Source organism: Salvelinus fontinalis, chromosome 14, assembly GCF_029448725.1.
Source record: "Salvelinus fontinalis isolate EN_2023a chromosome 14, ASM2944872v1, whole genome shotgun sequence".
Lineage (NCBI taxonomy): Eukaryota > Metazoa > Chordata > Actinopteri > Salmoniformes > Salmonidae > Salvelinus > Salvelinus fontinalis.
Window position 1 is genome coordinate 27,423,464 of NC_074678.1, and position 23,873 is coordinate 27,447,336.

The window sequence follows — 23,873 nt, forward strand, 5'->3', positions numbered from 1 at the left end:
CGTCGGGCTCTTAACAGAAGTCCACCGGGAAGGTTACACCTTCATCAATAAACCTAAAGGTAGTTAGCGTCTATGAATGGCTAGACTTGCTTATGGTTCTCACAGGTGAAGTAAAATGATACAAGTTACTTTGCTCATGATGCGACCTTCAAATGACACGAATATACCAACAGTCTAAGTGCACTGGATTTGAAACAACGATGCAGATGTAACCATGCTATTCAATGTACTATCTGAGCAGAACTGGTGGTCCCAAGTCAAAATGCCATGTGCATTCCACAGATCACGTTTACGTGTTCAGAAAATAATAATAAAGATTAGGAAAAGTTTTGCAGCACACATATCATGGTGCAGAAATATTTGTGTTGTTGTTGCAGCTTTAATGCTAATATCCTGCAATTCTACATTTTTTCCATGAGGCAGAGAGAAAACGTTGCATTCTTAAAGTAGTGCATTTATAAAAGCAAAAAATTAAAATAAAAAATCTTGAGGGGGAATACAAGAAGTATTGAGATGAAACGTATAATTGGTGGAGCACTGTGGATACAAATATCCTTGTGAGCCTTGGCTCCAAGGCCCATGTTGCCCAGGATTAATAACATAAATTGTAGATTCATAATATTACATTTTATTGTATTACACACTCTAAACCTATTCCACTGATCCCTTGGCCAATTATTTTTACCTGTAGTTGTTAGTAATATTAATTTAAAATGAAAATGTTTGATCTGGCTGTGGACCGACCCCTGCAGTACCTCCACAGACCCCACTTTGAGAAACTGATCTAATCATCAAGACCTTGACACGTCGAATCAGCTGTTTTTGTCCGGGGCTACAACAAACATGTGTAGGCCTACTGTTGGTTGTACTCGAGGACCGGAGTTGGGGAAACGCTAGTCTAGATGCCACTTTCGCCATACCCAAAAACTGTAATCAGGTTGCAGCAGACGACAGCGTACAAGTACATTTCACCTAAGTCTATGTGTTCATGTTGAAATACTGGAATCAAATACGTGTTTTATGAACAGGCGTGTTTTTATTTTGTTGCACAAATTTGCCGCGAATGATAAAGCATGGAATCCAAACACCTGAAGAACGCTTTCAAATGGTCTAACAGAATGTTGTTTTACGAACCGAATGCAGATGGTCGAATGCATACAACCCACATAACAAGCAAGCAAAATACAGGTGAGTAACAAATCCCATCTAGTCTACATACCAAAGAGCCATTAAATATATATGGAGTTGCCTAATATGTTTACTAAAACGCACCCATTAGCAGCGAATTGATGTCGCTACTGAGCAAGATCTGTGGATAGCGTCCGCGTGACTTTCAGAATCTCTGACTTTGAAAGCAGTCTAGGTTACAGATAACAAATTATTGCACAGTTGTAGGCCCACCGTACCCTGGTTAATGCACAATTAGACAGGGGGCAAGGTTAGGCCTACCATTATGTAATCTGTCTCTAGGCCAACGTCATGTTTGAGAAACTTCATATTTTCTACTTTGAAAAGTTCTGATGTAGACTAGGAATGGTTTATAAGCTATAACGCATATTTTGCAGGAATTTGACATCTAAACCATGTTTCTCTTTGAGATTTCTTCCCACACACAAACAGTCACAATGCTTAGGGCCAGGCTACACAGTAACAAGTATATTCTTGCCTCAGAACTTTGAGTCTTTGGCCTCATGAGTCTACATTATCTGTTCATATTGGTAATCATCTCCTGCAGGCGCATCATGTTTCAATCTGCAGGAGTTCCACAGCTTTCAGATAATCAGGCTCCGCCAGGGAGACCCAGCTCGGCTACAGAGACAGAAGTGGATCTGATTCACAATACCCAGGCACCACCACCACCCAAGGAAAGTGGCCCAAATAAGAGGAGGAAGGCGAGAGTGAGGGGAAACAGCACCAGGCCCAAGAAGAGAATGACAGACAGCAGGGGTGTTAGCGATAGACCACTAGTGGAGAAGCAGGGGGTGTGTGATGAGGGAAGCCCCTTACCTCCACTCCTTCGTATCTCTTTAAAAAGCCTGTTGGCAGCTGAGATGAAGCTAGTGTATGGTGACGAGCAGCACAACATTACCCAGCAGCCCTCCAAGTCCCCAGTCACCTCCTCTGCTTCACAATTAATGTGTCAAGCCTCTGAAATAGTAGGCCCTCCAAGTGGACCTAATCTCGGCTTTCTGCCTCAAATTGACAAATGGCTGGATGTAGCCTTACAGGATGCCGACTCATACTACCAACAGAAGAAATATGGGATCGCAGCCAGTCGTTTTACCACAGCTCTGGAGGTACTTGATATTTAAATTAAATCTGTCCATAGTCCTTCCTCATTTATTTATTTATTTGTTCACTTTCTAAACAAATAGATTACATCATAATTTATTGTCTCCATCCCTCCCAGGTCTTGTAAAATGATTGTCAAACCTTTTTAAATCAAAGTGTTGAAAACTTGAAATGAAAACTGCCAGAACTTATGGCAGCAGCCAGCTTTCCCGCAGGGTATATGACCTCTATTTTCACAGATAGCATGTGTTACAAATGTCATGGCCTTTAATGTAATACATCTTTTAGATACAGTTGTGTACATCTGTTTGTCTTGTATGGCACAATGTTGTATGCTTAAAACAAAGCAGCTTATTACAAAGCATATGTACTTTGAAAATTCCACAAAGCAGCAAACTTAGAGCAGTATACTACAGAGCAGGATACATTAGTTAACCAGCTAACCCACTGGGCAAAAACTGGTTGAATCAACATTGTTTCCGCGTTATTTCAACCTCAAAAAATCTATGTGATGACGTTGAATCAATGTGGAAAACTGATTGGATTTGCAAGAAGTCATCAATGAAAGGGCATTTCGTCTTCATTTCACCCAACTTTTAATGACATGGTGACCTTTTTTGTTGATTTGACGTTGAATTCACATAAGTTGAAAACTCAGCCAAATGTAAATCAGAACTAGACGTTCATGCCCAGAGAAACTTTGATGATCAAGCACAAATAACTATTCATTTTCTGGTTCATTAAAAAATATAAACTTAGATATGCTGAATTTATTAAGACCAATTTATTAAGACCTTTCTAAAAGTAAAATGTTATACTATATCAGAATATTTAGGCAAGTTATTTGGATAACTCCTTGAACCTGCTTTGTAGTATACCCCTCTGGTCTAGTGTTCAATGTAAAAATCTCAGTTTATTGTCTGCTGAAATCAATTATTTCATTAGTGCATCGCCAGGTACATCTGTCTCTTATATGCAAATGAATCATTCATGAATCCTTTCCCGTACATTGTTGAGAGGTCCTATAATTAGCACATGCTGCATAGTTTTGCCAGTGGCACTAAAATGTTGTTGTAGTCATTTGATTAAGCTCCTCTGATGACTCATCTGTGTGTTACTGGTCACCCCAACTACACATCAAACATGGTTTCCATGATCCCTAGAAGAAAAAACAGGACTTGTTTGAAATGTTCTGCTCATATGATAATTGCATAGACAAAAGTATTTCTTAGACTTGATGTCAAATGTGCCAACATTCTGCCTTCTGAGATTTTACTAATTTCTGTCTATTTTGAGAAGCTTTGTGTTCTAATGTTGAAATACTCAGGTTGTTATCGAGGGAGAGATTGTTCTGTAACTCAATTGTGAGATTTGTGTCGTGAAAGCCTCTCTCTCTCTCTCTCAGCTGTGTTCAAAAGGCGCTGCAGTTGAACAATCTTTGCATGCGGTGTATGAAGACATTTCTAAGGTTGCCAGTTTGATTGAGTCCAGACTTGTTGCCTGTTACCTGAGACTGAAGAGACCGAAGATAGCCCTCAACCACTCCCACAGGTAAGGATTTTATATTCACAAAAACACCCAGCAAAGGACTCAGCAGGGAGAGTAAGTCAGAATTACCCACAACAAGCCTGAATACAACTCCCATAGACATCCATTTTGTGCAGAAGGATAACATAACCATTACCCCCATCTTGTGTAGCCAAAAGCAGTCTAAAAGGTATTTCTCTGTATACTGTTGATTCCATGCGTATAAAAGGGAGGATGTGTTAATGGAGCAGGGATAAAGCTAGTTATTTCTGAGCAGTTTACATGCTGCCCACCCGCCTGACCTCCACTTGCCTCTGTCCCTCCGACCTGCCTGTTAGTCAGACCATTACACCTGTCCACCGCCCCCTCCATTAGGACCCGGACCTGGACCCCCATAACTCACCCTGTCTTGGCCCCACTGTCTTCTTACCCTTGGAAGCACACAGTGCCTGAGAACTATACTGTATGTGAAACTTTTCCCCTGTCTGGGCCTGTTATGTATGGAGCTACAGTGTCTTCAGAAAGTATTCAACACCTTTGTTATGGCATGCATAAATAAGTTAGGAGTAAAAATGTGCTTTAAGAGTCAGATAATAAGTTGCATGAACTCCCTCTGTGTGCAATAATATTGTTTAACATGATTTTTGAATGACTACCTCATCTCTGTACCCCAAACATACAATTATCTGTAAGGTCCCTCAGTCAACCAGTGCATTTCAAACACTGATTCAAGCATAAAGAACAGCAAGGTTTTCCAATGCCTCGCAAAGAAGGACACCTATTGAGCATGGTGAAGTTATTAATTACACTTTTGGTGGTGTATCAATACCCGCTCACTACAAAGAGACTGGCGTCCTTCCTAACTCTGTTGCCAGAGAGGGAGGAAACCGCTCAGGGATTTCATCATGAGGCCAATGGTGACTTTTAAACAGTTACAGAGTTTATTGGCTGTGATAGCAGCCAGGATGGATCAACAACATTGTAGTTACTCTACAATACTAACTTAAATGACAACGTGAAAAGAAGGAAGCCTGTACAGCATAAACATTTTCAAAAACATGCATCCTGTTGGCAACAAGGCACTAAAGTAATTCTGCAAAAAATGTGGCAAAGCATTTTTGTTCTGCATACAAAGTGTTATGTTTGAGGCAAATCCAATACAACACATTACTGAGTACCACTCTATATTTTCAAGCATAGTGGTGGCTGCATAATGTTATGGGTATGCTTGTAATCATTAAGGACTGGGGAGTTTTTCAGGATAAAAATGAAACAGAATGGAGCTAAGCATAGGCAAAATCATAGAGGAAAACCTGGTTCAGTCTGCTTTCCACCAGACACTGGGTTATTAAATCACCTTTCAGCAGGACAATAATCTAAAACACAAGGCCAAATCTACACTGGAGTTGCTTACCAAGAAGACAGTGAATGTTTCTGAGTGGCTGAGTTAGTTTTGACTTAAATCTGCTTGTAATTCTATGGCAAGACATGAAAATGGTTGTCGAGCAATGATCAACAACCCATTTGACAGAGCTTGAAGCATTTTCAAAAGAATAATGTTGTACAATCCAGGTGTACAAACTCTTAGACTTACCCAGAAAGACTCACAGCTGTAATCAATGTCAAAGGGGATTCTAACAAAGGGTGTGAATACTTGTGTAAATTAGATTTCTGTTTTAAATGTTCAATACATTTGTGAAGATTTCTTAAAACATGTTTTCACTGTCGTTATGGGGTATTGTGTGTAGATGGGTGAGGGGGGAAAAATATATTTAATCCAAAGATGTTGATGTGCAGTATAGAATCAGAAAACATGTACTTGTGACAAAGGATCTGAAGGCTTGTTTACTGACAGACAAGTCAAGTGTTTGGTTGTTTTTGGGCTCTGTCTACTGTTGGCGATTTCAGCTCTGGCATGGGGTCATTTTGGATCAGGGTGACAGGTAGTTTAGAGCAGCGGTTTTGAACTGAAAATATGTTTTGGGAGTATGTAAAACCAGTCAAACATTAGAAAAGGATATTTGGCCAGAAAAGTTTGAAAAGGGCTGTTTAATACTTCCACAGGAGCAGTATGTCATATATAAATAAAGGTAGTATGCCCTACCTTCGAACAAATGAATATTATTATTCAACTAATGGCAGCTGCCTACATTTCTTTCTCAGCCGTGCTGTGTTGGTTGCACAAAAGAAAATCTGAATGCAAGTTTGCTTTATGGAGTTGGTAACACTTAGAAAATCAATGGGTTCAAAGCAAGCGCACATGTTCACAGCTCCTGAAACGACAAATGGATTACAGATCATTTTTTCCCTTTTGTATTTTTGTTGTTGTTGCATTTACCGGCTGTAAATGTGGTGCATTCTGTATTTTCTGTTGCTTCATAGGAGCTGGCTTTGAGCAGGGTGAGGGGAAAGGCGGGATTCGATCAAAGAAAGCCATGACGATTCCCCCATAAATGGATTTTGTATGTATTAGTTTAGGAGGCTGGAACCCGACAAAACAATACAGATAAAAATACCATGGTGCAGTCTTTGAACCCGCTGTGATGACAGTGTTTATGGATTACTTTCTGTTCCAGGGCTGTGTCTGTCTCGTCTTCAGGTTGTAGATGCCATCTCTCTTCCAATGCTGTTCTGTTCTCATATTGTCAAATCGCACATCTACAAACTGTGTGTCATCTACAAACAGTTATTTTCAGATCCCAACATCTTCCTCAGACTGAAAATAATTCAACTGAGAGAATTTGAGTGTCCCTTATGTAAATTAGATTTACTTTCCTCATTTCTTCTCAGTAGATTAATTGATGTACGTACAGATCTAAAGTATGATTGAGTCATTATGTTTTACCAGTTAGTGCATTTTCATTATTATTGTTCCTGATGTAGTGCTACACCGTAGCGGTGTGTGTTCTCAAGCTATATATGTGACTGAGGAAGTTTCTCTTTTCTTCCCTAAAAGCAATGAACCTCACCTTCATTGAACAATGGCCATTTACTTGGCATTTCTGTCTGTAAAGTTTAAAATAGAACACTTACGTACAAGAAACTATAGCTACAAAGCTGTGCGTTCATCTAAATGCCAGCCATTTAGTTAAGGCAGCAGATTAATGGCGGTAATTATCTGGGAGGCTTTAAAGAGCCAAGCCCTACTCAGGTAATCGTTTCCATGTAGATAAAATAGGATGGCCATAAACAGTTTTAGGGAAGGATACTGAGCATTTGTGGGTTGTTTCTGTGCAAGGAGTTAACAAAACTTTCACAAAGTGATCAGTGGCACTGACATTCATATTGCATTATCTCACTGTCTCGCAGATTTTTCTCCTTAGCTTCAGGTACGTGTTTACAATACATTGAGAGTGGTGCTGAGATGTCAATTAGCCAGCCAGACAATGTCAGACCAGATTCAGACAAACAGCTCCCCAGACATCAAAGGAGAATAGTGTTCTACTTTTAAGGAGAGAACAGAACTAAGTTGCCATGATTTCCTGATTGGGGAGATGGTGATATGCTCTGGCCCTGTCAGAATAACAGAACGATATGACTTCATAAAAGGCTGTGAATGTTCTCTGCTGTTTCTCAACACGGGGAGGGGGGTCCCTCAGGGGTGCATGCTTAGTCCCCTCCTGTACTCCTGTTCACCTACAAATGTGTGGCCACGCACAACTCCAACACCACCATTAAGTTTGCCGACGACACAACGGTGGTAGGCCTGATCACCGACAACGATGAGACAGCCTATAGGGAGGAGGTCAGAGACCTGGCAGTGTGGTGCCAGGAAAACAACCTCTCCCTAAATGTGAGCAAGACAAATAAGATGAACGTGGACTACAGGAAAAGGAGGGCCGGTCATGCCCCCATTCACATCAACGGGGCTATAGTGGAGCAGGTCGAGAGCTTCAAGTTCCTTTGTGTCCACATCACTAAGGACCTGTCAATGAGAAAGATGGTGCCAATAGACATGGCAGCTCTGCTTCTAGCTCCTAAGCAATTTCGCAGTATTTTTAATTGTTTTGTTATTTCTTACATTATTAGCCTAGAACGTTTTTTGTGTTATTACATACAACCAGAAATAACTTTTGGATATCAGAGCGGCTGTAACTCACCAGCATTCTGACCAGAAATACTTTCTCAAATTAGAACCTTTGTTGACCCCAAAGCAATTGAACTTATCCCAGATGCTGCTCCAAGATGCCGCAGGTGGAGAAGAGGTATTTGGAGTGGACTTTTAGTCCAACTCAGGAGCTGTGCACACCATCCACCGCTTCCGAGTATATTACTCGCTAATGTTCAGTCCCTGGACAATAAAGTAGACAAGCACAGGGTGAGGATCTCCTTACAGAGAAACATCATGGTAACATACTCTGTTTCACGAAATCATGTCTCTCTCCAGATATACTGTCCCCATCCAGACAATCAGCTGGGTTCTCAGTACACTGCGCAGACAGGAATAAAGAACTCGCCAGGAAGAAGAAAGGTGGAGGTGTATGTCTCATGATTAACTACTCATGGTGTGATTGTGATAATGTACAGGAACTCAAGTCCTTTTGTTCACCCGACCTAGAATACCTCGCAATCAAATGCTGACCGTATTACCTCCAAAGAGAATTCTCTTTGGTTTAGGGTTGATCTCAATTTTCTTTAGTCAAGCAGTAGCAAATATATATACTGAAGTATTTGGCCACCCTTTCAAATTAGTGGATTAATCTATTTCAGCCACACCCGTTGCTGACCGGTGTATAAAATCAAGCACACAGCCATGCAATCTCCATAGACAAACACTGACAGTAGATTGGCCCGTATTAAGGAGCTCAGTGACTTTCAACGAGGCAATGTCATAGGACGCCACCTTTCCAACAAGTCAGTTAGTAAAATGTATGCCCTGCTATAGCTGCTCTGATCAACTGTATTGTGGAGTAGAACAGCTCAGCAACAACAGCTCAGCCGCGAAGTGGTAGGTCACACAAGCTCACTGAATGGGACCACCGAGTGCTGTAGCGCATAAACATCATCTGTCCTAGGTTGCAACACTCACAACTGAGTTCCAAACGGCCTCTGGAAGCAACGTCAGCACAATAACTGTTCGTTGGGAGCTTCATGAAATGGGTTTTACTTTTAGATTTGTGTGTGTTGTTGTGAATTGTTAGATATTACTGCACTGTTGGAGCTAGGAACACAAGCATTTTGCTACACCCGCAATAACATCTGCTAAATAGGTGTATGCGACCAATAAACTGTGACTTCATTTCAGTGTCCAAACACACCAAGACAGTCATGAAGAGGGCACAACAATGCCTATTCCCCCTCAGGAGGCTGAAACGATTTGGCATGGGACCTCAGATTCTCAAAGTTCTACAGCTGCACCATTGAGAACATCCTGACTGGTTGCATCACCAGAATGGCAACTGCTCGGCATCAGACCACGAGGCGCTACAAAGGGTAGTGCATACGGCCCAGTACATCACTGGGGCCGAGCTTCCTGCCGTCCAGGACCTCAATACCAGGCAGTGTCAGACTCCAGCCACCCAAGACATAGACTATTGACTGTTCTCTCTGCTACCACATGGCATGTGGTTCCGTAGCGCCAAGTCTGGGACCAAAAGACTCCTTAACAGCTTCTACCCCCAAGCCATAAAACTGTTGAAAAGTTCATCATATGGCTACCCGGACTATTTACATTGACCCCATAATTTTATTCTTATTTATTAAAATGTTTTGCACGGACTATTGTACAGGCTCAATGTACACTCACTGGAGGCATATACACATGAACACACACACACATGCATATTGATGCTATATGCACACATGCATGCATTCACATTCCTTTACATTCTTGACATATTCTACTGCTACTCTCTGTTTATTATCTATGCATAATTACCCCTACCTACAGTACATGTACATATTACCTCAATTACCTTGACTAACCCTGCACATTGACTAGTTACTGGTACCCCTTGTATGTAGCCTCGTTATTGTTATTTTATTGTTACCATTTTTCCTTTAGTTTATTTCTTACTTTTTTTAAACTGCATCATTGCTTAATTAAGGGCTCGTTAGTAAGCTTTTTGGGGTAAGGTCTACCTACACCTGTTGTATTCGGCTCATGTGACAAATCAACTTTGATTTGTTATATTTGATAATGCCAGCCAGGTCCAATGTCTCAGGTTTTGAATGAGAAGTTCATCTGAGAAAGGTTGGCTGGCAGACCTGCTTCTGGATCCGTTTGTGAAGTTTTTGCCAAAAGGAAATGTTATCAACACCCAAATGTTACATTCCAAAGCTCGAAGATGTTAAATAAGGAATAAGCAGCTGTTTTCCACCCCAAATGCCACAGCTTGCTGTAGAAAATCTCTGACAGGACTCATCAAGCTCATTATAAGAGTGTGAGCAGTGGTGGAAAAAGTACCCAATTTTCATACTTGAGTAAAAGTAAAGTTACGTTAATAGTTAATTTACTGAAGTAAAACTGAAAATCACCCAGTAAAATACTACTTGAGTAAAAGTCTAAAAGTATTTCGTTTTATATATACTTAAGTATCAAAAGTAAATGTGATTGCTAAAATATACTTAAGTATCAAAAGCAAAAGTATAAATTATTGGTAATTCCTAATATTAACCAAACAAGACAGCACAATTGTCTTGTTTTTTTAGTTTATGGACAGCCAGGGGCACACTCCAACACTGACATAATTTACAAATTAAGATCCATGGCATGTTAGGCCTGACCATAAGCACAGTTCAGATGCATCAGACAGACAAAACAGAATTATTTTATAGGTTAATGTGGGTTGTGCACTTAATAGCTCTGCTTTCAAACCAGTTAATTATTCAGTGGATAGGGTTGGGCAAAGGATATGAGGGGGAAGAAAAGGTGAATAGCAGAAGGGCTAATGACTTCGGGCCGATAAACCGGGGGGAGAGTTTGCGGGATTCCACCCGGAGGGGCAGATCCCGGGTGGACAGCCATACCTTCTGCCCTAGCCAATGCCGGGGTCCGGTGGAGATCTGCTTGTCATCCATACCTGGAGGTGGTCTTGAGGAGGGCCGACCGGGCTCTCCTCCAGGCATGACGACAGCAGCAGACAAACATCTGGGCAGAAGGTATGCCAACCTCTTCTTCTTGCTCAGGGAAGAGCGGGGGCTGATACCCCAGGGAACACTCAAAAAGTGACAGCCCCGTGACAGAGCAGGGAAGAGTGTATTCGACCCACACAAGCTGCTGGCTCCAGGTGGTGGGGTTGGCGGAGACCAGGCAGCGTGGAGTAGTCTCTAGGTCCTTGTTGGCTCGCTCCGACTGTCCGTTGGACTGGGGGTGGAACCCGGAGGACATGCTGGCCAACGACCCAATGAAGGTGCAGAATGCCTTTCAGATGGGGGAAGACCCGTGACAAAGTCCAGGGAGATGTGAGACCAGGGACCGTGAGGGACAGGCAGAGATTGGAGGAAACCAGCCGGAGCTTGCCGAGGAGTCTTGTTCTGTACACAAACTGTGCAAGCGGCGACGAATGCGGACAGATCAGGGACCATGGTAGGCCACCAAAATCATTGGCGCACAAAAGCCAGGGTCCGACGTGAGCCCGGGTGGCATGCAAACCTGGAGGTGTGGGCCTGATCCAGGACCGCGGAGCGGACGACGTCAGTAACAAACATCCGGTTATCAGGCCCCCCCCAGTGTTTGGCTGGGAAATCTGCGCCTCACGGACCTGCTTTCCTATTCCCCAGCTGAGTGTTGTCGCCAGGCACGAAGTGGGATGGATGGTCTTGGGTTCCAAGGTAGTAGTCATGGGGCTATAGTGCCGTGACAGCGCATCCGGCTTGACAAGTTGAACTGTGTGAACAGCAGGGCCCATTTAGCTTTCCTGGAATTGAGGCGCTTGGCGGTGCGGCGATACTCCAGGTTCTTGTGGTTGGTCCACACGATGAACGGATGTTCTGCCCCTCCAACCAGTGCCTCCATTCCGCCAACGCCATCATCACCGCGAGAAGCTCACGATTCCCCACATCATGGTTCTTCTCCGTGGCGTTGAGGCATTGGGAGAAGGCGCAGGGATGTAGCTTGAGGTCCAGGGCAGAATGCTGGGACAGGATAGTCCCCACTCCGACATCCGAAGCATCGGCCTCCACCACGAACTGACGGGATGGGTTTGGATGAACCAAGATGGGAGCTGTGGTGAAGCGATTTCTGAGGTCCTGAACACTCTGTCAGCAGCTGGAGACCACGTGAACGGAACCTTGGGCGAGGTGAGTGCAGACAGGGTGCTGGGGTGCTGTAACCCCGGATAAAGTGGCGCTAGAAGTTGGCGAACCCCAGGAAACGTTGCAGCTGCACCCTGGAAGTAGGCTGGGGCCAATCCACCACCGTTTTCACTCCCTGCAGTGATGATGAAACCCAGAAAAGGGATTGTGGAGCGATGGAACTCGCACTTCTCTGCTTTTACAAACAGCTGGTTCTCCAGGAGGCGTTGGCCAACCTGTCGGACGTGGAGCACATGTTCTTGGGTCTTCCACTCGTCCCCAGATGGTAGGCGTTCCGTAGATCCAGCTTGGAAAACACGGTGACCCCCTGGTAGCGGCTTGAAGGCCGATGAGATAGCGGTTAGCGGTTTTTCACCATTGTGTCAATGAGACCCCGATAGTCGATGCACGGGCGCAGTCTTGTCCTTCTCCACAAAGAAGAACCCTGTGCCTGCGGGAGAGGAAGAAGGACTGATTAATCCTTAAGCTAGGGAGTCCCCAATGTAGGTCTCCATCGCCTTGGTCTCTGGTCCCGACAGAGTACAGTCGTACCCGGGGCGGAGTAGTGCTAGGGAGAAGGTCAATCCTGCAGTCATATGGTCGGTGCGGCGGAAGCGAAGTGGTGCGGGCCTTGTTGAACACCTCCCGGAGGTCCTGGTACTCTGCGGGAATGGCGGAGAGGTCCAGGGTAACTTCCAAGCCCCCAGGAAGAGGTCCCGGGACAGATTGTGGTGACTTCAGGCAATGGGTGTGGCAGAATGTGCTCCAGCCCATGATGGCACCAGTAGACTAGTTAATGAGGGGATTGTGTCGCTGGAGCCAGGAGAATCCCAATACCACAGGAAACTGAAGAGACTTAATGAGCAGGAATGCCTCACTGTGGTTCCCTGACAGTGAGGCATAGGTTGATGGGAGTGGTGTTGATGGGAGTGGTGTTGTAGGTGACTCGACCTATAGAGCGCCTGTCCAGCGATCTAACATCCATGGGAATGGAGAGGGGCTGAGTGGGGATGCACAGCTCAGGAAACCAGGGTAGAGTCCAAAAAAGCTCTCATCAGCCCTAGAGTCAATGAGGACCCGGAGAGATTTCGACTGGTTGCCCCACAGCAGAATGGCATTAAACGGAGTGTGAGTAAGGGAATCAGAAAACCCACCAGAGTACTCGCACCTACCGATGAGCCTTTCCTTTTAACAGGCAATAGGACACAAAATGTAGAGGTCTGTCATTTTTTATCATAGGTACACTTCAACTGTGAGAGACGGAATCTAAAACAAAAATCCAGAAAATCACATTGTATGATTTTTAAGTAATTCATTTGAATTTTATTGTAAGTAGGCAGTGTATCAAATACTTGTTCTCCCCACTATATATATACAGTACAAAAAAAAGTATGGATGTATGTACTTGTAAGTCGCTCTGGATAAGAGCGTTTGCTAAATGACTTAAATGTAATGTAAATGTACTATTTTCAACATTGTAGAATAATAGTGAAGACATCAAAGCTATGAATAACACAAATGGAATCATGTAGTAACCAAAAAGGGTTAAACAAATATAAATATATTTGAGATTCTTCAAAGTAGCCACCCTTTGCCTTGATGACAGCTTTGCACACTCTTGGCATTCTCTCAACCAGCTTCATGAGGTAGTCACCTGGCATGCATTTCAATTAACAGGTGTTTGGAATTTCTTTCCTTAATGCATTTGAGCCAATCAGTTGTGTTGTGACAAGGTAGGGGTGGTATACAGAAGATGGCCCTATTTGGTAAAAGAACAAGTCCTTATTATGTCAAGAACAGTTCAAATAAGTAAAGAGACATGACAGTCCATTATTACTTTAAGACATTAAGGTCAGTCAATAAGGAACATTTTCAAGAACTTTTAAAGTTTCTTCAAGTGCAGTCGCAAAAACCATCAAGCGCTATGATGAAACTGGTTCACATGAGGACCACCACGGGAAAGGAAGACCCAAAGTTACCTCTGCTGCAGAGGATAAGTTCATTAGAGATACGAGCCTCAGAAATTGCAGCCCAAATAAATGCTTCACAGTGTTCAAGTAACAGACACATCTCAACATCAACTGTTCAGAGGAGACTGTGTGATAGAGGCCTTCATGGTCGAATTGCTGCAATGAAACCACTACTAAAGGACACCAATAATAAGAAGAGACTTGCATGGGCCAAGAAACACAAGCAATGGACATTAGACCGGTGGAAACCTGTCCTTTGGTCTGATGAGTCTGAATTTTAGATTTTTGGTTCCAACCGCTGTGTCTTTCTAAGACGCAGAGTAGGTGAGCGGATGATCTCTGCATGTGTGGTTCCCACTGTGAAGCATGGAGGAGGAGGTGTGATTGTGTCAGGGTGCTTTGCTGATTATGCTGTCAGTGAATTATTTAGAATTCAAGGCACACTTAACCAGCATGGCTACCATAGCATTCTGCAGCGATATGCCATCCCATCTGGTTTGTGCTTATTCCCAATATCATTTGTTTTAAAACAGGACAATGACCCAACACAACTCCAGGCTGTGTAAGGGCTATTTGACCAAGAATGAGAGTGATGGAGTGTTGCATCAGATGACCTGGCCTCCGCAATCACCCAACCTCAACCCAATTGAGATGGTTTGGGATGAGTTGGACCACAGAGTGAAGGAAAGCAGCCAACAAGTGCTCAGCATATGTGGGAAATCCTTCAATACTGTTGGAAAAGCATTCCAGGTGAAGCTGGTTGAGAGAATGCCAGGAGTGTGCAAAGCTGTCATCAAGGCAAAGGGTGGCTTTGAAGAATCAAATATACTACATGATTCCATGTGTTATTTTATAGTTTTGATGTTTTCACTATTATTCTACAATGTAGAAAATAGTAAAATAAAGTAAGTAGGTGTGTCCAATCTTTTGATTGGTACTGTTTATATTTCCCCGTAAAATCCTACAACTTCAAATAGTTTTTTTTCTCAGATTTAATGTTTATTTTAGAAAGGACAGCGCTCTACCAGGGATGAAACCCATGTTGACTCTAATGCTTCCCACAGTTGTGTCAAGTTGGCTGGATGTCCTTTGGGTGGTAGACAATTCTTGATACACACAGAAAACTTTTGAGCGTGAAAGACCCAGCAGCATGCAGTTCTTGAAAACACTCAAACCGGTGCACTTGGCACCTACTATCATACCTTGTTCAAAGGCATTTAAATCTTTTTTGTCTTGCCCTCAGAATGGCACACATTCACAATCCATGTCTCAATTGTTTCAAGGCTTAAAAATCCTTCTTTAACCTGTGTCCTCCCCTTCATCTACACTGATTTGAAGTGGATTTAACTAGTGCCATCATTAAGGGATCATAGCTTTCACCTGGTCAGTCTATGTAATGGAAATGTGTTCCTAATGTTTTGTACACTCAGTGTATAGTGCAATGTCCCCTAAAACAGTTTTCTTACATTTTGAAATGATCCAGGTTTTTCCAATATGTTTCACATATATTCAGACTACCTTTTGAGATAATACATTTTTGACAAAGTACAATTTTTGTATTAATATTATAGGCATTATTTTACAGGCAACATTTAGTCTGAATATGGACCTCAAGGGGCATGAAATGCAGTTTAACCAATTTATGTTGCATAATATAGTGTGTTGTCAACAATTCAATATTTTCTTTACCAATATAAGTATTTGTATAAAAAAATCTTCATACTTTATAGTACCTTATATTGACTTATGAACCGCGTGGTTGAGCACATTTTTTGCCTTTTTACATGTTAACTATTTATTTAAAAATTCCTACTCTTCAAGGTCTCTACTAATTATTATGGTGCAATATTTATCCCATATCTTTGGTGACTGTTTTTTAATTTTCGTACAGCCCTCTGAGTGGGTAAAGTTAGAGTGCCACAACACTGAACTGCAGGAACCCAAAAGGATACAAATTATATAAATTGATGCTGGGGGAGTTGACCAATCAAGTTAAAGTGAATAATTTTTTTCATATCCACTTCTAAATCCACTGTCAAAACATACTCTACCAGCAAAATGATTATCATTTAATTTGTTTATTTCATTTAGTTTTACAGTAGTTATCTTGATGATGTGTCTTTTTAAGCCTAGACATAAGAGGACAATGCTTGTATAAAATGGCAAACATCAGGAACAATAATTGCACAGAGTAATTTCACATTTCACATTAAACCTATCAGACCTTAATTCTTTTCCCTTCTTGAATCACAGTTCCTCGCTCCCATTGAACATTTCATTCTATGATTACCTCATAAATCTCCATAACTGATCTGCCATAAAAGTATATTTCTTTGTCTGAAACAGCCTCAGCCAAAATCACTCTGACTCAGCACAATGGCAACAATATTTTCCCCTTTTAAGTGACCCAAAAAAACAACTCAGCAATATGTTGTTTTAATTTTTTTGTACAATGTAACCACCAGGCATCAAAGAGAGGCTGTTTTTGTTTTACACTTTGAGGCAATTACTTTTAAACAGATTCTCAGACAATGAAACCATGGACCATTCTGAACTGGTTGAATCTCTCTTCAATAACACTAGTCTCTTTTTATTTCTCCTTGTTCTTTCCCAGAGCCATCCAGCTAAACCCCATCTATTTCCGCCACCATCTGCGCCAGGCCATGGTGTATCGACTGCTGGGGAACCCATGTGCCGCGGCAAGGTAAGAGTTAGTGGTAAATGCTAGGGTGTGAGGAGGGGGTCCTCCACAGGAAATGAAGATAGATTAACTTTGGCTAAAGCGCCAAGTCATTTACAGAGGGAGGATGAACACATGTCCAGTCAGCGGGTTGTAACATCGGCTCGCTGACTGTTGGATCCGTCTTTTCCAGGAAAAATATGTTCATGGAGACACATAAATACTAACTGCTCGATGTAGTATGAGTAGTGGGTAGAGGACAATTAGACTCATAATTACATTCTCTGCTTACGCTGCCATAACCCAGATACTAGAAGCCATCACGTCCTACAGCTCCATTGTTGTTAATGTGTCCACCAGTAGTCCCTTACATATGACGGTGCTTATTCTATATTGAATGAGGAGGGAATACATCTCAAAGGGCTCCAGAGCTATTTATTTTGTTAATGTCCCTTCCTGTTTCATCATTATCGAACCACATCATTGGAATGGACTGGAGCAGAGAGCAGGTTAAGTTTGGTTAATCTCTCTCGCTCTTTCCCACCTCCATCCCTCTTCTTTTGAATTGTCTGGGGGACCAATTAAACAAAAATTTAGCGACATGCCTACTAATACAAAAATAAAAGGGCCTTATGTGTTTAGCAGTTTTCCGTGTGCATCAGGGCTTTGATAAACGGTCAATGGGAAGGTCAGTTGCCTTTTCTTGGGTCTCTGTGTTGGGGTTCTGGCATTGGGCCTGAACTGAATGGCTACAGTACAGCTGTCAGGGATCCAGGGAGAAGAGGGAGAGGAGGAGGACACAGGCAGTGGACAGTGCTCTGTCTCTCCTCCGGACACGTCTCAGACTCCTGTCCATTCCCCTCAGGTCAGCCAATGCTGACACTGCTCTGTCCTGGACCCTCCAAAACAGATAATCAGCATCTTTGCCTCGGCTCAAATCATCGTAGATTAGTGAACTGAGGGATGCATCTTGTCAAGTCATTGCATATGCTGTTTCTGTTATGACATTTTACATTTGAGTCATTAAGCAGACACTCTTATTCCAGAGTGACTTACAGGAGCAATTCGGGTTAGGTGCCTTGCTCAAGGGCACATTGACAGATGTTTCACCTAGTCGGCTTGGGATTTGAATCAGTAACCTTTCGCTTAATGGTCCAACGCTCTTAACCGCTTGGCTACCTATGAGAAAAGCAGTCATAATCTTGGCCTGCTGAAAATAACTGATTAAATGTGTCTTCTGGATGGCACATTGGTAAAGATTGCTTGTGTGTACCTCTCTGGGTACAGTAGGTGTATGAGCTACAATGGAATCTTTTTCATACAATAGACCTTTTCTGTTTTGGAATTTCAAGAGATTTTGTGCTTAGCCTTGCTTATAAGGCACTCCATGTTCTTCTGTAAATGATATAAAGCCATATCAAAGCTAATTACATGGAGAAGTGAATGCTTTCCTTAAGCCGTTTCAGGTGGGCAGATAATTAACCAACATCAATCTCATTTAATATTCATTTAATGGTTCTGTTCTTTTATATGCCAATTGTAGTGAGAATGTGATGGATTCTCCCCTTTGTTCCATGAAGAAATCCTGCTAGTAGAAGGCTCTCACCATGCCTCCACTGAATTGTGCTTTGCAATTTTCCTGACATCTGGTGCACTTTCCATCATTGGATAGTCATCTGCAGACAATTACATTACAGGTTGCCACCTTGAAGATTGAATAGGAATGTTTATTTGACCACTCGTATGCTATAACATGTCTCTCCTGTAGAGGGTTTCTTCTCAGGAAAAAGGCTATGTGATGAATGTGATTTTAGACAAAGAAATTTGTCCATTTAAGCAATTAAGGGTCATGGTTTCCGCTCTCTAGTGTCAAACTGCGTTGACACAGAAATGTAATGAATAGAGTGGCTCTGAATGATTGAATACCCATACAATGCTGCAGTGATCCTAATAGCCTCGTTTTTGGCAAATATGTTTTACATGTTGTAGGAACATTTATCACTTGACAAAGGTGGCCGTTATGTGCATTAGTGATCCGCAGGTTGACTCATAACCTGCAGTCCCCACAGTTATATCCGCGTTGCGGGCGGGTTAAGGGTCATGGAATATTGTGTGGATGAAGGGCGGGTGGGTGGCGGTCGGGTTGAAACAATACATAAGACAAAATCTCTAAATGTTTTTCTTTAATTCTTTTTTGTCTAACCGGCATTAGTACATAAGTCTAAGCTTCAGGGCCTAACTTTACACGTGCCAGATAGCATACAAGCCAATCGCCAAACTCTTTTGGGAACGAGCAGCAAAAGTGAATGTCTATCCATTGAGGCAAAAAGGACAATGTCTGTGTTTTAATTCAATAAGCGAAAGCTGTGAAATGGAGAGTTGAAAATAAAGAGAAGAGAGGGCCAGAAAAGTCATGTTTGGGATAGATTTGATGAAGTGGTAAAAGAGGATGATAGCAGTGCCTCTGCTGTGTGAATGATGATTGTGAGGCACTTTAGAAATTTGACAGTCACAAGATGGGGAGTTCAAAAAAGCCTATGGCACGAGAAGGGAACTGTAGCCTACTGTTCAGATGGGTACAATGGAAACTGAAATCTGGACACTGACTGTAGGTCTATAACTTCTCACATAGTCTTAATATGAACTCCTGCAGAACTAAGCCTTTTCTTGCAGTAAAATGGGACAACAAATGTACATTCTGACTCAGGAGTGGAGAAATATAATTTCTTAGTTTCCGCATCTTGAGAGGTGCTATCTTTATAAGCATCATAAAAGCTGATAGTATTTCAACCACATAAAACATGCGTCCAAGCCAAACTGAAATCTTATCAGAAACATGTTGTGTTGTTTTCACAGCTGTCTATTTTCTCACAACTGGTCAAACTGATGTTATTTAGACATTTTTCCCCCCAATTATTTCTATTTTTTCCGAGGTCCCTAAACGTCTTTGCTCTGTGAACTTTACCGACGTCAACTACATTGAAGCATTCATTCTATCATTTAAGACATTATTCTAGTGAGTAAGGCTTAATTTAGTCTTCTAGGGCAACAAGTAATGACAGAAGAGAAGGTGCATGTATGTAATTATAGACTAACAAATAGCCTACCAAAATTCCATAATTATAAGCAGAAAATAGCAGAATTAGTCAGAATAAATCCTGAGTCAAATCGTTCCGTCCTCTCTGACTGTAGCCTACAGATGATTTTCTACATTTGCAGGTTAGGGTCGGGCATTTCCACTTTATCACAGTGGGGCAGTTGTGGATGGATTATTAGCAATTGCGTGCGGGTGAACAAACAGCTGACCAGCGCACCGCTAATGTGCATTCCATTTATAAGGAACTACTTCATTGTAATCAGAGGGCTGATATTAATACTATGCATGCCGGCAGTGGCGGATTTAGGTATGGGCGACATGGGCAGCCGCCCAGGTGCGGCATCTTGCCAGGAGCGCCATGGGGCGGTCGCACCAAAAAAATTGGAATGGTGACATTTGCGTAATTTGGTTTTCTATCACTCATTTGCACGTCACTTCAGTGATATCATGTCACCATGTGGGACTGTGGGTCAATTTACCTTGTCAGAGTGGGCGCCTTGCTTGTAGTTTGTGAGCTAGGCAGGCTACTGCCTGGGAAGGTCTCCCATTCAGAAGTACGAGATGGGGAGGGGGGTAGGGGTAGGTTGACCTCAGGTCTCCCCACTGGAAGCCCGAGGTTGTGGGAGTAGGGGAATCTATCAAATAGCTCACCTCTAACTTTGTACAGTACTAATGCAATTAGTAAAATCAGTCACACTATGAAATGGTTTGTGTGAAATCGTTAAGAATAATATGAAAGCGGTCTGCACACCACCAAGGTGGATTGGTTTAGTCTTGACTCTTGGTTGACAGTGTTGAAGGATGGGTAATGTATTGATGCTCTAGTGCCAAATCAACACACATGGATAAGAAAAGGTTTAAGCCATCAGGTGCCCAGTTTAGGACAAAGAGGAAAGAAGAGGAGAAACGCGCAAAAGATAAAGGTATGCAGCTATGTCATCTCTTTATGAGAATAATATTATGCATGTCATGAAATAGGCTAGTATAACACTTATATTTTTTAGCCTATGTTGCTTGCTATGCTATTACACATAGATTGACAATATTCAGTTTTCTGTCCAACTAGCTTACTAGTATTGGATATAATTTCACACAGTTTCATTATTATTATTTCATCATTATTAGTTTCATTATGATAATGTGTGTAGCCTGCAGCAAAACGATTACAACCTAAATAGCACATTATTGATTTGGTTAACTTTTATTGAGGTGACATCATAAAGGTTTTCTGTGATTGTGTTGACTATGTCCTGAGCTCAGTAAGCGGAATTTACTAAGCGGCTTACTTAGAAGACGTCTATATTATGCTGATATTTTGTGATATATTGAGTCTTTTGGGGTGTCTTATGCCTAGTATTAGCCAAGGAGGTTGTATGGTTCATTTGGTTCCTATTCTGAAAGTTGTTAAAATTGTGAATAATGACATGTATATTTTATTGTGCAACAAATGTATTTAGGGTGTCAGACTCATATACTGTATTTCAATGCAAATTCAGGGGCACTTCTGAAATATTTTGGAGCACCCTCTGGCACTGGCCAGGATGAGGAGCCATCTACCTCAGCCACACAGGCCTCTTCAGAAATGATCTCGGAGCCTCAGGATGAGGAGCCTTCCACCTCCTCAGCCACACAGGCCTCTTCAGAAATGATCTCGGAGCCTCAGAATGAGGAGCCATCCAACTCCTCAGACACAAAGGTGTTTTCACAAATGTTGCCTGAGGATGAAGACCCATTTGCTTCCACTTCTCCCTAGCAGGATTCTTCAGGTGTGTGTGTGTGTGTGTGTGTGTGTGTGTGTGTGTGTGTGTGTGTGTGTGTGTGTGTGTGTTTATGTGTACATCCCTGCATAACATAAACAAAATAAACACTTTCCCTTTTGCAAAGTTTTAAGTTTCCATATTGTAGGTAACAATGATGATTTTATTATTACTGGGTATGTATGTGGGATGTTCCACCACTATAAAACTATAAATGCTGTGAATAACGTGTGTAAACTAATGCCCATGTGCTCTCCATTAGAAATGCATCCCCACCAAATCCTGCTGCTGAGGATGAACCACTGTCTACAGACCCTGATGACTGGCCTTCAGTTCTGACTGACAGAATTTGGACACAACTAGTTTGCGAGGACCAAGTGAGGTATCACCTAACTCTATTTTCCCAAGGAATGAGAGTGATGGAAGACGTTTCCACCACAAGTATTTTAGGAAGACCTTGGTGAGTGGTGAAAAAATCCCTAGAAGTTGGTCCAAAAGAAACAACAGCCTCTTCTGCTGCGAACTCTTTTCTAAGAAGAACATTTATTTAACAAACTCAGGACTGACAGACTGGAAACATGCAAGTTCTTTATCTGACTTCACACAACAGCAGTTCAGAACACCAAAACTGCATGAAAACATGGAAAGAACTGGCAATGAGGATCAATAAAGGGGAAACAATTAATAAACATGAGATGGCATTTATGGAGGATTAGAGGATAAGATGGAGAGAGGTGTTGACACGTCTGACTGCTATTGTGCAGTCTTTGGCAATTAGCAATCTGGCACTAAGGGGACACACAGAAACACTGTACTCTCCATCAAATGGACATTTCCTCAAAGAGGTTGAACTGATGGCACAATTTGATCCAGTCATGAAGAGCACCTTAACCGTGACCAAAAAGGGACCTTGAGTCACACCACCAGCTAGCTACCTTGGCCATCAAATACAGAATGAACTCATTGATTTGTTGAGCAGCAAGGTCATTTCAATAATGGTGAGTGACATCAAGCTGGCAAAATTATTCTCTATCATTCTAAATTCCACCTCAGTTGTCATCCACACTGAACAATTGTCAGGAGGAGGAGCCCCTCATAAAGGAACATTTTATGGGTTTTTTGGAGGCAGAGGAGCCAACATTTGATCCCTGATTCTCAAAAGATTAGAGGAGCTAAAAATTACTTTTGAGGACTGCAGAGGACAGTCTTATGATAATGGGGACAACATGAGAGGCAAAAACAAAGGTGTCCAATCCAGACTTCTGGAAATACATCCAAGAGCTCTATTTGTGCCATGTGGGGCTCACACATTGAACCTGGTTGTGGCTGATGCTGCTAAAAGTTCTGTCGATGCCACAGGTTACTTTGGCATCTTACACAAACTGTACACCTTGTTCCCAGCCTCCACACAGCGATGGGCCATCCTGAAAAAACATGTGGACATCACTTTGAAGATGTGGACTGAGACAAGGTGGGAGAGTAAAGTCAAGAGTGTCGAGCCACTGAGGTATCAGACAGCAGCGGTGAGAGAGGTGAGGGATCAAACCAAAGACCCTGTGATAAAGATTGAGGCCCACTCCTTGTCAGAGGAGATGGGATCATACCACTTCAGCATCTGTACAGTGGTGTGGTATGACATCTTGAGCCAGATCCAACATGTGAGCAAGCTGATGCAGTCTCCCAGTATGCATGTGGATGTTGCAGTCAGTCTTCTCAGAAAGACAGAGAGAGGTCTCAGCAACTACAGGGCAACAGGCTTTATGACCGCACAAACGTCAGCCAAGGATATTTGCGAGGGAATGAATGTAGAGGCTGTTCTACAACAAAAAAGGCTGAGGTCCATAAAGCGGAACTTTTCATACAAATCATTTGATGCAGCATCAACAACGACACATTTTTCAGTGTCGTTGTTGATGCTGCAACCTCAGCCCTTCAGGAAAGATTTTCCACATTGGAAAATGTAGGAGACAAGTTTGAGTGCTATCAACCTTCCAAAGTCTCTCAAATAAGGAGCTGACAGAACAATGTGAGGCCCTTAGTATGACACTGCACTATAAAGAACACTCAGACTTGGATTGCAGAGAGCTTGCACAGGAACTGGAGAACTTGTCTGACTTGCCATCGAAGACCATGACCCTGCAGATAGCAATACTGGGTGATTTGAAAAACCATAGTCAATCAATCAATATCATAATTATTTTAACAAAAATGTTTATTTTTAATTTACAATCTGTAGAAGCTTTGAGAATAGAAAGGTTCAATACATTTGTGAAGCATCACTGCACAGATTGGAGGGGTTGAATGGAGTTGAAGGG

General features: G+C 42.3%; 1 protein-coding gene across 1 annotated transcript in view; it reads left to right on the plus strand.

Moving 5' to 3' along the window:
- Positions 1 to 857: 857 nt before the first annotated feature.
- Positions 858 to 23,873, plus strand: part of LOC129869305 (spermatogenesis-associated protein 16-like) — a 50,151-nt gene continuing 27,135 nt past the window's right edge. The window contains exons 1-4 of the mRNA XM_055943654.1: positions 858 to 1,188; positions 1,736 to 2,297; positions 3,698 to 3,843; positions 16,639 to 16,728. Coding sequence (XP_055799629.1) covers positions 1,743 to 2,297; positions 3,698 to 3,843; positions 16,639 to 16,728 — 791 coding nt within the window. The 5' untranslated portion in view covers positions 858 to 1,188; positions 1,736 to 1,742. The remainder of the gene's footprint in view (positions 1,189 to 1,735; positions 2,298 to 3,697; positions 3,844 to 16,638; positions 16,729 to 23,873) is intronic.